The following is a 13,448-nucleotide window of genomic DNA, read 5'->3' as shown; positions in this document are numbered from 1 at the left end:
CTCCTGTGCTACCTTGACTCATCCGCTAACACATGGAAGCATGAAAATAGTGACAGTGTGACACGTTACTAACTCATGGTTTATTGCGCTCAAGTTGAACCGAGTTTGGACGTCGATTTTCATCTCTGACACAAAGGAGTTGACTGCTCCTATGTCAACGATTTTGGTTCGGATAGCCCATGATTCAATTTCAGCAACATTGGAGTTGCTCAAGAAGGGGAGGAGCATGTGCGCCCCATTCATAAATACTTTTTATGAGAGGAATTCATTCATAAACATTTAGTCATGCATATTTATTAGTAGTCTTCTCTCCTCCACTTAGCCATAGAACAAGAATTCTACTTGGGAATACACCAAGAAATTAAGTAACTAATACACGAACTAATAAAAATCCTAGAATGTCATCAAAAGCAAGACACTCCAAAGAATGAGTAAATATATTTGGTGGTAAATATATGGGACCTAATTACACAAGGACATCATCGTGACTGTTAGTGACATCACCATGATTTTATCTCTTTTTATCCGTTTTTATATCTAAGGGTAAAACTTTATTTGACATTCCAGACGTTTTCAAGGCACTTAGAATTTCAAATTTGAATGTAGCAATTAGTGTAAGAGCAATATATATTTAAGGAAAGCTTTATACGTAAAGAATCATATTTTTTTTCCTGAGTTCTATTTTGCTTATCGTTTCATACTTCCTCGATCACTCATGATGACAAGTGAACAAAGAAAATAATATGCCTTAGAAAATACATCAAACACAGCCAGCGAGGGGTGCAGATGTGTTCCTCTTTGAATGCATGCTATCCTATAACGACAAGCAAATGCTTTTCATCACAAGCTAAAACGCAAACAGAAAAAGGTGAATAGAGGTAGCATGTTTTGGGAGGGCCTGTAGGACATTAGGACTTTTCCAATATGCTGGCAGTATAGTAGAAAATAATCAGGTTAGTCGATGACCTCAACACACTATTTTCTTGCAAACCAAACTTATTGTAAACTACTGTGACTGCATATAGTGTGGGTAAGGTATAAACAAAAATTAATGTGTTGGAGGGTGTAAAATACGTAATTTATTGTCACTACCGCCAATAGATAGTAATTTCAAAAAATGAAATAAATAATTATGCCATATACCTCTAATACCTACAAAATCATTAAACACGGGATCATGGGACACATCTTAGCGCACACAAAAAACAAAAATCTTCTGTTGCCGGCTTCAAACACCCAGGTGTCGTTTCAATTAACTAGCTGATTCGATGTTTCATACCGAATCATAGCATAATATAGCACTCTGAATCGGATCCTTTTATCGAAAGAGTTGAGTAGATACTATGCATGCATCGTGTAATTTTTCGGGCAAAATTCCTTAGCACCAGCTGTGCGAACACCAGGTTTAGGGGAAACCTGCGCTTTGCGCATTGACTAGGATGGCTGACTTTATAGCGACCTAAAGCCGGCATGAGTGAACTCCGTAGCATCCTTTTCCAAATCCGCACGGATGCGCCATAAAAAGGAGCGAATCCCATATCCCACACGCATTTTGCATTGGCAGGGGGCCAATTCATTAGCGTGCGACAAGAATCTCTCATTTATAAGAAAAAGGCAAACCATAATAAACTGGAATGCGCCAACGCTATCAGGCGACAAGAAAAGGCAACCAATGATGCGGTGCTAAAATATCCAGCCAGCCATTATGTTAGTAATAATATGCCCCGTTATCACAGGGAGTTCTAAGCCTGAGGTGGACTCCCATGAACACCAACGAGTTCAACGGCGACGGAATATAGTATAATAAGTTGATCGACTACTAATCCATTCCCCTTTTGTTTTCTACCAATGGCAGAGACGACGCACCGTCAGCCGAGTCCATTTCTTTCTTGTGCCGTGCAAAGCTACCAAAAGTATCATCCAAGGAAAGAAAATCCCGCGTGGGCTTGAAAGGGAAGGAGAGGCGAGCAACGTCGTTGCTCGTTCGGGGCTAGGACGGCACCGGCTGCTCTCGATCGGTCGGTCACAGGTCAGAGGTTGTTATTTGGCCGAGTCAGCCTCCACGCACTGACCTAACCCCAGCGCGACACCTGGTCGCACGCGAAGCGGACGCCCCACCCGCCCAAATCTTTCGCTCCGGTCCTGCGCGTACACGCGCCCCGCCGGACACGGGAGGAACTCGACTCCGCTTCCGCCTGATCGTATCGTATCGTATCGGCCGCGCGGCGACCCTGACCCGCGCCCGCCGGCCGGCCAGCGGCCAGTGCCTCTCCGACCTGCCGGCACGCCTTCGTCTGTGGTGGAGTGGTTCGGCCCGGTGCACGGGGCGCGCGTCACGTCAAAGTGTAGGTGCGACCCCTGTAGGCGACGAGGTCCTCTCTCTCTTTTGAAGCCGAAGCCAAAGCCTCCCCCGGCCCCTGCCCTGCTCTCGCCGTCGCGGGCTAGCTGCGCTGCGCTGCCCCATCCCGGACCAGTCGCTCTCGCCCCCCCGCCCTGCTATCTTTCCTCCTCCTCCTCTCGTCTCCACTGCACCCCTCCCGCTCGATACGGCTGGTGGCGCGTTGTTTTCTTCTCCCCCTTCTTCGCCCGCGGTGTAGAAAGCGGGGCGCGAGGTAGTAGGATCGATCGGTACCTCGTCCCGTTGCCCCGCCGCTACGTGTACCTCCTCGGTACTCGCCTGGCTTCCATGGTGTGCCTGGCTAGGAAGGTGGATTAGCCGCCAGGCGGCGTGAGTGCGTACGGTCGCGGGTCCTCCAGCCATGGACGCCGGAGGTGGAGTCGGCGGCGGTGCAGGCGTGGGCGCCGCCACGGCCGGCGGCTCGTCGTATGGGCTCGTCCGCACCGTGGTGGGGTACTCGACCTCGCCTCTCTTCTTCTGGCTCCTCACCGTCGTGCTCGTCGCCGCGATCCACATCGCCTCCGGCTCCAAGCCCTCCAGGTACCGTAAAACACAGAGCTTTCATGAATTCTGAATTCTGATCGATCGTGTTGATTGGCGGCGTGTTAGTTGACGTGTCGATGGGTTTTTGTCTCCCTTGCAGGAGCGATGAGAAGGAGAGGGATGAGAAGAAGAAGGCGCGGCGCGATGGGTTCGCCGCTGCCGAGGAGAGGGAGGCGTCGGGCAGGGGCGACGACCGGGTCCTGGAGATGATGCGCAGTTTCAGCTTCGTGCAGGCGACCGAGGAGGATTTCATGGAGGGTATGGCCGCCTACGAGTACAGCCGCGTCGACGCCGGCGCGGAGCACGAGCAGTACAACCGCGTCGACGCCGGCACAGCGCACGAGCTTGTCGAGCCCGAGCCGTTTGCGCCGGCGCCGGCGCCAAGCCTCAGCTTCAAGTTCCAGCACCAGATAGCCGAAATTCCGCGGGAGGCGGCGGCGGTTTCGAGGGAAATACCAGCCCAAATAGAAGCAGTGGAAGAAGAAGAGCTGCAGGAAGAGAAGGCGCCGTCAATTCCTTTGGAATCGGCGGGCAAGCACGAGCATGAAGACGAAGCAGAGGAAACAGAGCTGCTATTGGAAGAACATGTGGAAGAGCAGAGGAGAGAGGTTGTGGAGCAGGCCGCGCCATCAAAGGTCGTCTCAACCACGCACAACTACCAGTTCTTGACGGAGCGCGACTTCCGGGGGTTCATCAGGGAGCCAGAGGCCATGACGGTGCGCGTCCAGGAGGCTTTCATGCCGCCGTCGCCGACACCGTCGCCGCCGCTGCCACAGCAGCACGAGGAGCGACGGGGGGCCAACATCGTCCCCCGCACCGGCGGCTTCCTCACGGAGAGGGACTTCCGGCCGGCGGACGAGCCCGACGCGCGCGAGAGCGTGGCGTCGTCCGGGATGAGGACGCCGTCGCGGAGCCGGAAGCCGGCGGACGAGCCCGACGTGTGCGAGAGCGTGGCGTCGTCCGGAAAGAGGACGCCGTCGTGGAGCCGGAAGACGGCGGACGAGCCCGACGCGTGCGAGAGCGTGGCGTCGTCCGGGAAGAGGACGCCGTCGTGGAGCCGGAAGACGGCGGACGAGCCCGACGCGTGCGAGAGCGTGGCGTCGTCCGGGAAGAGGACGCCGTCGTGGAGCCGGAAGACGGCGGACGAGCCCGACGCGTGCGAGAGCGTGGCGTCGTCCAGGAAGAGGTCGCCGCCGCGGAGCCGGAAGCCGGCGAGCTCCCCGTCCGTCGCGTCCAAGGGCAGCGCCGTCGGCGCGAGGATGAGCTTCGCGTCGGAGTTCTCCGGCTTCGGCGACTCCGACTCCGAGTCCAGCGGCAGCGACGGTTACTCGGTGAAGGACCTCGTCGTCGACTCCGACAGCGACTGGTTCCTCTCGGAGAAGGACTTCCCGGCGTCTGCGCGCAACTCCGGCAACCTCAAAAGTTACAAGGCGAAGGTGCTTAAGGCCATGGAAGCCCTGGAGGCAGCGGCCAAGCTGGAGCAGTCTTACCAGGACTCGGCAACGACAGTGTCGCCGGGTTCGGTCTGCCAGGGCTCCCCTGACACTATTCCCGATGGCTCTCCTAAGTTCCCTGAAGACATGTGGTCTCGCAGTCCTTCGCCGGACGTCGAGTACAAAGAGGACGAGGAGAAAGTAACAAAAGAAGCTGAAGAACAGTATGACGAGGACGTCGAACATAGAAGCGTGGTGGAAGAGGAGGGGAGCGTCGACATGAGCGACGACGAGCACTCACCAAAGGGCAAGAAGGTAGAATCAGCACCAGTGTATGATCTGGCTCCTGCAGACAACAGTATGGATCATTCAGAGAAGGAAACCATCACTCTCAATGATTACTCAGGTGAAGCTATTTCTGATACTCAGAAAGGTCCAGAGGCAGTCTCTGCGAAAGAATTAGCTGCTGTATCATCAGACCAAGTTGCTGGCCCAGCCAAGAGAAGCCCTGAGCCATCAGAGAAGGAATTTATCGGTTTGGTTGATCATTCACTTGAGCACAGTTCTGACGACAGGAGAGAAACTTCCAGTGAAAGTGGTCAGTCATATGAAATAGTTTTTGACGACAAGAGAAGGCCAGAGCCTTCGGAGACAGAATTTGTAGGTACGAATGATCAGTCGCATGAACTTATTTCTGATGTTTGGAAACAGATTATCAGTAGAAATGATCAAACATCCACAGTGGCTTACGCCAATGAGGGAGGCCTGGATGCGTCAGAGGAAGAATTTGTGGGCAGAAATGACCGTACAAACGAGTTTATTTCTAATGAGAAGAAAGTGACTTTCAGTACTATAAATGATCAGTCATTTGCAGTAATTTCTGATGAGAAGAGCATCCCAGAGACTCCAGAGGAACAATTCAGTTTAACTGACCATCGAAATGGAGTAGTTCATGAAGCCAAGAACATTTCAGAGACCGGAGAAGATGAGGAACAAGCCAGTGCAAATGATTATATGGACGATGCCGCTCGACAAGCCTATATTTCAGTTACTGGGAAGGCGAAGATATATGAAGAGGAAGGAGAGGATCCGGAAGTCAAGTGGAAGGATTTGACAGAAGAAGAGGAGGATGAACTGGAGTCACTGTGGGAGCACCAGGACCTGATAGAGCAGCTGAAGCTTGAGCTGAAGAAGGTGCGGTCAATCGGGCTGCCCACGATCCTGGAGGAGTCAGAGACACCAAAGGCCCCAATGGAGGACCTCAAGCCATGGAGGATCGATGCTAAGTTCCTCCGCGAAGACCCGATGGACGAGCTGAACAAGTTCTACAAGAGTTACAGGGAGAGGATGAGGAAGTTTGACATATTGTGCTACCAGAAGATGTATGCAATAGGTATGATTAATTTCTCAGATATAAATTATTTATCTTTGTGTAGCCTGATTCCAGTAATTTTTAGTTGGGTGCAATTTCAAAGCTATTTATGCTTTGCCCATTTGTTCAGAGATAAGAAATCAAGAATTGCATTTTTTTAAAAAAATGCATTTCATCAGGATAGTTAAAGAAGCACTGGAATTCATCAACATCTTCAAAGCTAGATCAGGACTGATGCAGCATTTTCTTGATTTACCTAGGAATCATTTTTTTTTCAACTAAACTTGCCAAGAAAAGGAAGCCTCGTAGGGCATCTATCCTTTAAGACTTGTTAAGGACTGACACGGCTTTATCTTGCTTTATGTAGCAGCTTTATCTTGCTTTATGTAGCAGCTTATTTTCCTCAACTAAACATGCTCTAACAAATGGAAGTCTCTATAGGCACTAATATGGGGCGGTATTCAATTTGGCTGCAGATTTCCTACAGCTCAGAGGGCCTCAGCAGTCCGCCAACTCTCTAAAGTCCTTGTCACCGACCGTGGCGTCCATCCTGTCACACAATTTCCGGCCATCGCGTCGGAGATCCCCCGAGGACCCGTCGGAGCGGTTTCTCAAGGAGCTTCGGTATGATTTGGAGACGGTGTACGTCGGACAGATGTGCCTGTCATGGGAGTTCCTCCGGTGGCAGTACGAGCAGGCCCGTGACCTGCCGGAGTCTGACCCTTACCACAGCCATCAGTACAACCAGGTAGCCGGAGAGTTCCAGCAGTTTCAGGTTGTGGTGCAGAGGTTCGTCGAGGATGAATCGTTCAAGGGCCCCAGGCTGCCAAACTACATCAACAACCGTTGCGTCCTCCGCAATCTCCTGCAAGTACCCGTAATAAAAGGTGAGCACCATTTCAGACTTCAGAGCTGAAAGTTTAGTCAACAGTCCATGTTCTGCTGAATTTTCAATGAGAAATTTTGACCCTGATGCCTGTATGTTGGTTTGCAGAGGACAGCTTGAAGGACAGGATGGAGGATCAGCGCAAGGGGAACTATGTCATCACCAGTGAGGAGCTGGAGGAAATCATGGAGGAGGCGATGCACATCCTGTGGGAGTTCATCAAGGCCGACAAAGTCGAGACGACACCGACATCAGTGATCAAGGGCTTGTCGAGCACCCACGTGGAGCTTCAGGACCCTTCAGATCATGATCTTATGGCGCACATCCATGCCGCGTTACAGAAGGTAAGTGCCTAACATAGTGCCGGCAAAAGCTATGATTTGCTACAGTACGAGTAGAAGTACCAGTGTCATGACCCTGGAGCCTGAAATGTGTGCAGAAAGAGAAGAGGCTCAAGGATCTCCTCCGGACCGGCAACTGCATCGTGAAGAAGTTCAAGAAGCCCAAGGAGGACAGATCGAACCAGAACCTCTTCTTCTCGCAGGTTGATATGAAACTGGTGGCGCGGGTGCTGAGGATGCCGAGGATCACCAGCGAGCAGCTGCAGTGGTGCAAGGCGAAGCTGGACAAGATCATACTGGTAGATAGGAAGATCCACAGGGAGGCTTCATTTTTGTTGTTCCCCTGTTGAGAGAGTACATATATATGTTTTCCTTTTTTGCTCCTTATTCCCGATATAAAAAAAAATGTCTTCGCCATATAACAATCCACGGGTTTAGGATTTTGTTTTAACCTTTTGGCAATACATTCCTTTCCACAGGCTCGTAATTATAGTTGTAACTTGTTAAACATGACATGCCAGAGTCCACAGAGTCCATGCCTGCCATGGTACTAGGTACTTACATTACCTAGAAACTACTATATATAATAATTATTAGATCAACCATCGCAATGTTCAGTTTGATTGAACTGCTCTTCTCTCTGTCACCATATCATCTGATCATGCCGTGGCAGTACAAACGAAATAACCTACAAGGACTGCACTCCAACAACCTGCAGGCGGTTGCAGCACTGGTCCATCCCAATTGCACTCTGGCAAGGCTGTACCAGGATTTAACTGCACTGTCATTCCTGACCTCTGGAGGAACAGTTCTCGCTCCTTTTTGCTCGCCACATGAGGCGTGTAATTACTGACCACCACCCTACCCTACCTGATCCTAACAAAAACCCAAGTGCTAACTGCAAACACTGCACGCACTGTGCCCAGAAACAAACACATCTCATAACTGAAAGCTGATGGAAGTGAGATGCAGCTGAGTCGGCTCAAACAGTAGACACCAGTACAAGCTGGACCATTGGGGTGGCAACCTTAACGAACGCGCCCCAGCACAATCAGGCAAGCAGCGGCACGCAGCCGGATACAGATTGGCAGCATTCAGTGCGGGCGGGACGGGGCGCGGCAATCATGGAGCTGGGTGATCGGAGATGAGGAGATCGAAGATCATCCAGGATCGCCTCACGGCTGATTGAGGGGTTGGATAAGTGTTTATGTGCGGGCACCCGGGGGCCTGGCCGCCCTCCATTATCGGCAGGAAGTGGGAGCTAGAGCCCCAGACGGCAGATACAACAAAGATGCAACAGCTGTGCTGAACAAAATGCCTTTAAATCGAGTTAGAGCCCTACAGTGTTGGTAGATGTACTTGCCATCAGCTTTAGCGCGAAGGAGTTCAGGAGCGGATTGAGTTAACATTTTTTTAGGAACTACGGCCGGCAAGAAGCCGGCCTGAACATTTGTATTGATATGCAAGGTTTTACATAAGGGATTTGAGAAAGGGGGGGAGGTAAGGGGTATAGAAGTACATGACCCTTAATTTACATTACAAAGCGAGGTACTCCATAACAGAAGGTCAGCTTTATCAATTGCACGGCGCGCCCGGTGTGACCCGAGAGCAAGGTCTTGTGCAATGGCCCGGACACAAGATTGTGGCGTAGTCGGTTCATGTTGAAAGACCAGAATGTTGCACCGTTTCCAGATTTGCCAGGCAATGGCAGTGATAACGGTCGAGGAAGTCTTCCTGGAGTAGTCTTCGAGCAACTGTCCAGAGATCATGGGTGGAGGCCAGGTGAGGGGCGGTGTCCCATCCAATGAGCTTCCATACTTGCCTTGCGCACGGACAGCGAAGGAGGATGTGGTCTTATCTTCCTTTTCGCCACAGTAAGCACACAGCGGGGAGTCCACAATGTGCCGGTAATGGAATGTTATCAGCGAAGGGATCGACGGGGCGCTGAGTCATGATCCAATTATAGAAAGCAGACGAAGAAAATGGCACAAGGTCAAGGCCAATACCACGGCGGTCGTTCACCTCCAGCAGATGAGTCGTTGACAGGGCTTGCTGCACCACAGCGAGCTCCGCAGCAGTGGCAGACGACAGGCGATGGTGAAGGTGGAGTCCAATTCCCATTGGGGCTGGCCGCGGCAACCGACATATGTTGCGCGTGGCATGGGAGGAGAGTGCCGGAAACAAGTCGGCGAGGGGCCGTGGTCCAACCCAGTGATCAAACCAGAGCGAGGTGGCCACGCCATTGCCAAGGTGCACCTTAGTACATCTCCTGAACTTCGGAAGCAATTGCAGGAATTAAGGAGGACCAGAGAGGGGTGTCCAAATGATGCTCCTGGCCGAGGTCTCGCGCAGCTCCGGAGGGGTGTCCAAATGATGCTCCTGGCCAAGGTCTCGCGCAGCTCTGGAGGCATAGAGGCGGTGGAACCATCCCTGCCAGTTGGTTGTCGGTTCCAGGTGTAGTTTAGCGATGAACTTCAGGAGAAGACCCCGGTTCTGTGTCTTGTTCTTGCCAGTTGGTTGTCGGTTCCAGGTTGCCAGTTGGTTGAGTTAAGGGGCCTTTTCGCTTCAGCTTATTCAGTCGGCTTATCAGCCACCAAACAGTGTTTTCCTCTCACAACAAATCAGCCGTTTCAGCTTTTCAGCCGGCTTATAAGCTGAAGCGAACAGGCTCAAGATTTGGGAAGATCCAAGATGGGAAAAACAGACGTGTACACATGAGAGGGGTGGGTGTAATTTAGGCTGAACTCTCCGCACCATTTGAACACGTAGTTTTAAATATAATTTAAATAGAACAGATCATTGTACCGGTAGTTCTTTTTTGAATATGATATAAACAATGTTTTAAATAGCGGGCTAAAAGGTATAGCGGAAAGGCTCTAAAACAGCTAATAGCGGGGCTAAATGAGACTATAGGAGCTATAGCAGTTAAGAGGGTGTTTGGATACCCTATGCTAACGTTTAGCACCTGTCACATCGGATGTTTGGATGCTAATTAGGAGTATTAAACATAGACTAATTACAAACTAATTGCACAGATGGAGTCTAATTCGCGAGACGAATCTATTAAGCTTAATTAGTCCATGATTTGACAATGTGGTGCTACAGTAACTATTTGCTAATGATGGATTAATTAGGCTTAATAGATTCATCTCGCAAATTAGCACAGGGGTTCTGCAATTAGTTTTATAATTAGCTCATGTTTAGTCCTTTTAATTAGCATCCGAATATTCGATGTGACACTGCTAAACTAAGTATCCTAAACACCCCCTAAAATACGTGAGAACAATAAGCGGTATCCTATCTTAAATGGCTATAGCGGACCCGGCAGATTTAAAACCTTAGATATAAATAACAGTACTATCAACTTGCCTAGGCGTCGATTACATAGGATGACGCACCTGAGAATCACAACGAGTACAATGAAGCACACGAAGCTCGCCACTGGATCAGCCTGTGCTTCGTTGCGTCGTGTCCTCGCCTGGAACTCTCGAAGAAGACGAACCAGCTGTTCCTTCTCCTCGACAAACATGTTCCTGTCCGACAAACTAGACCCCTCTGCAACGTCCATCTGCAGCAGCAGACGGAGCAGCTCTCCCTGTTTCTCCACGATCTTCCTTTCAAGCTGCCACATTGGTAGCTCTTTATCACGAGAAGACGCAGACACCTCCTTGTTCTTGTCTCCAGGCAGAGGTTTCTCGTTCGGTGATCCAGGAGTAGCGGAGGAGAAGAGGCGCGCTGGTGTCAGTGCCACCACGGGCGGCAGGAGGTCTGGACGACGGCGGAGTCCGCCCGGGAAGAGTTGCCTTGGAGTCGGAGAAAGCGCCCCGGACGCAGCCCGAGGAACCATCGACGTCCTGCTCCTGCGCGCCGCAGATCGAAGAAGCACCGCCGCCGCCATCGTCACCCGCGAAATCGCTCGGGAATCCGGGGAAGGCGGCCGGTCGAAGCGTCGTATACAAGGAATGTGCAATGAGCCTCCATGGGCCAGAGCTATCAAAGGCGGCCATACAGCCCACTTGTTCAAGTTAAGGCCCATTTACTTCGGTCCGGCCCGTTATTGCATCACGCCGATCCTAGCCGTCCGATTTAGGTCAAGCCCTCGCGACGCAGCCATTTATATACCCCTTACCGCCGCCACGCGCTCGCTCCTCTTTCCCTCACACTCTCCTCCAGCCTCCCTCCAGGGTTTATCCACCGGCGGCGCGCGCGGCGGCGGCGAGATGGTGCAGCGTCTGACCTACCGGAAGCGGCACAGCTATGCCACCAAGTCCAACCAGACGCGGGTCGTCAAGACCCCAGGTCTGGATCCCCTCCTCTTCCGGTCTTCCCATCCTTTTCTTCTGTTTTCGTTCCATTTTTGGTGGTTCCTTCGATCTGCTTTGGGCGTGGTTTTGATGTGCTGGATTGCTTTGTGGCTTGTGCTTGCAGGTGGCAAGCTCGTGTACCAGTACACCAAGAAGAGAGCCAGCGGGCCCAAGTGCCCCGTGACTGGGAAGAAGATCCAGGGGGTGAGTGGCTGCTTTGCTGAGCATATCCTAGTCTGTAGCACAGCTTGTGATGTAGTTCTTACCGTTTGGTTAGCCTTTCGCTTTGGTAGTGCTATTCGCGTTGGAAGTAGGCATGCTGGTGGGGAAATGGGGTGTTGGGGGTTGGTGGTTAATCTTTTCGCAAAATGTAGTCTAGTTAGATGTTAATCTCGATCATTATGTTACTTTAGAATGTTTGGCACTTGTCTTTAGTGTGGAAATGGCGAGAATTTGTGGTCTAACTTGCAATTGGTAGGCAATGAGTTCAGCTTGTAAGAACGGAGTCCATAGAATGGCTTCTAGAATATCCTCATGTACCTTGCAGTTCCTAGTATCGTCACTGCAGTGTATTGTCAGAGCATAACAGCAATTTCACATTGGAACAAGCACAGTGTTTACTTTCTTAGTGCAATCATGGTTTTGTTTGTACAGTGGCAGTTCTTGTACAAAATACTGCTACACCAGTAATCCATGTCTGCATGCTCACATGTGCCTTCTGTATATATCTTGTTGGTTGTAATATGCTTAAGAAGATTAGTCTTTTACTGTTGAAACGTTTGTGGATACAATGCTGTGGTCTTCTTGAGTTCATTTAAGCATTGGATTATGCACTGTAAGTGCCAAAGATTGGTATTGTCATACTAGGCCTAAAATCTATTTAATCAACTGTATTGCTTGAGATGATGCATTGAAATTCAAAGCTTTTCTGTGCTACACACTACAGAATGCATACGCTTCATGTTACAATGGCAGAAGAAACCACTATATGTTCTTTGTAAACATAATTCCATTAGTGCTTCTTCCTCTAATCTTAGGAAAATGGTGCCTGATGAATGTGTTTCAGTAAACAGTAGTATGTTTTGAATTTTTGATGCATCTCTGGATTAGCATTCTAGAGAATGCTTCCATGTTCTATTTGACTGTGTGCCTTGGATATGTTATTGTGTTTGCTAACGCCGTGATGACTTCCATTTCCAGATTCCCCACCTCAGGCCTGCTGAGTACAAGAGGTCCAGGTTGTCCAGGAACCGCAGAACTGTGAACCGTCCCTATGGTGGAGTGCTCTCAGGAACTGCAGTTAGAGAAAGGTCAGCATATAGGCTCAATTATGTTCCTATACAATGTCCACAAAAAATTATTGTATGAAATCTCACGCTGGTTTGTATTGCAGGATCATCCGTGCTTTCCTGGTTGAAGAGCAGAAGATTGTGAAGAAGGTGTTGAAAATACAGAAGACCAAAGACAAGACTGCCACAAAGTAACTCTGAAATGGAAGTGAGCTCCTGTTCTGTAAACAAGGGAAGGTATTTTTGTCAATGGTGATGATCGATGGCTTAGTCTCATCTAGCTAAATGTTCTAGTATTTCGTGGTGACAACTGTTTGTAGGATTCTCGAAATCCTATCTACCATTGTGATGTCAAAGGTTATGAGACAACAATGATCCCTCTGTTGCTTTTGTTCACTTTGCCAAACCGCGATCGAATTCACATGAGTAATGAGTTGGTTTGAGTTAGTGTTTGATTTTCTGACAGTTGCTTGGTGATGCAGCCTTCGATCTCTTCTTTTCTGACTGATAGTTTGTGTCAGTGAATGAGTTTGTGGCCCTCGTTGCTCATTCGTGCTTAAGTAAATTTGCGGGCTAATTATGCACTTTGTTGCGTGCGTGGTGGCGGTAAGATGATATTTGCACGTCCGAAACTTGATATCGTTGTTTGGAAATGAAAAAAAAAGTCTGTCAAGAATGGGATTCGAACCCATGCCCTTTCGGACCAGTACCTGAAACTGGCGCCTTAGACCAACTCGGCCATCTTGACTTTAGTGCTAATTGTCAAAAATTATAATTTATAAACGAATTCAAATTAAATCAAAATTCTCCGTACTATACAACTCGTAGGTTTCCACACAATACTAGTACCAATTTGATCTACAAAAGCAAACATTTCTACAG

At 49.8% G+C, this 13,448-nt stretch overlaps 2 protein-coding genes and 1 non-coding gene across 3 annotated transcripts; 2 read left to right on the top strand and 1 right to left on the bottom strand.

Moving 5' to 3' along the window:
- The first annotated feature begins 2,427 nt into the window (after nt 1-2,427).
- Nucleotides 2,428-7,578, top strand: LOC101776965 (microtubule-associated protein futsch). Its single transcript, XM_004956753.4, has 5 exons — nt 2,428-2,938; nt 3,042-5,767; nt 6,223-6,633; nt 6,741-6,976; nt 7,072-7,578. Exons 1-5 carry the CDS (start codon nt 2,760-2,762, stop codon nt 7,321-7,323), a joined length of 3,804 nt encoding a protein of 1,267 aa, XP_004956810.1. The 5' UTR covers nt 2,428-2,759; the 3' UTR covers nt 7,324-7,578.
- Nucleotides 7,579-11,110: 3,532 nt separating this feature from the next.
- Nucleotides 11,111-13,026, top strand: LOC101776281 (60S ribosomal protein L34). The gene is made up of 4 exons (XM_004956752.4): nt 11,111-11,272; nt 11,402-11,481; nt 12,478-12,587; nt 12,671-13,026. Exons 1-4 carry the CDS (start codon nt 11,194-11,196, stop codon nt 12,759-12,761), a joined length of 360 nt encoding a protein of 119 aa, XP_004956809.1. The 5' UTR covers nt 11,111-11,193; the 3' UTR covers nt 12,762-13,026.
- A 207-nt stretch (nt 13,027-13,233) lies between these two features.
- On the bottom strand, nt 13,234-13,314 carry TRNAL-CAG. The gene has a single exon. It is a non-coding gene; the product is annotated as a tRNA-Leu (tRNA).
- Nucleotides 13,315-13,448: the final 134 nt, after the last annotated feature.

Source organism: Setaria italica, chromosome II (assembly GCF_000263155.2).
Source record: "Setaria italica strain Yugu1 chromosome II, Setaria_italica_v2.0, whole genome shotgun sequence".
NCBI lineage: Eukaryota > Viridiplantae > Streptophyta > Magnoliopsida > Poales > Poaceae > Setaria > Setaria italica.
Note: the sequence above shows the minus strand (reverse complement) of the source record. Positions and strands in the feature narration are given on the sequence as shown.

Bases quoted from the DNA above. Each gene is read 5' to 3' on its own strand.
- LOC101776281 (XM_004956752.4), top strand. From the start codon at position 11,194: ATGGTGCAGCGTCTGACCTACCGGAAGCGGCACAGCTATGCCACCAAG. The intron at 11,273-11,401 runs GTCTGGATCCCC...TTGTGCTTGCAG, and splicing joins GCGGGTCGTCAAGACCCCAG to GTGGCAAGCTCGTGTACCAG. The intron at 11,482-12,477 runs GTGAGTGGCTGC...TTCCATTTCCAG, and splicing joins CTGGGAAGAAGATCCAGGGG to ATTCCCCACCTCAGGCCTGC.
- LOC101776965 (XM_004956753.4), top strand. From the start codon at position 2,760: ATGGACGCCGGAGGTGGAGTCGGCGGCGGTGCAGGCGTGGGCGCCGCC. The intron at 2,939-3,041 runs GTACCGTAAAAC...TCTCCCTTGCAG, and splicing joins TCCGGCTCCAAGCCCTCCAG to GAGCGATGAGAAGGAGAGGG. The intron at 5,768-6,222 runs GTATGATTAATT...ATTTGGCTGCAG, and splicing joins CCAGAAGATGTATGCAATAG to ATTTCCTACAGCTCAGAGGG.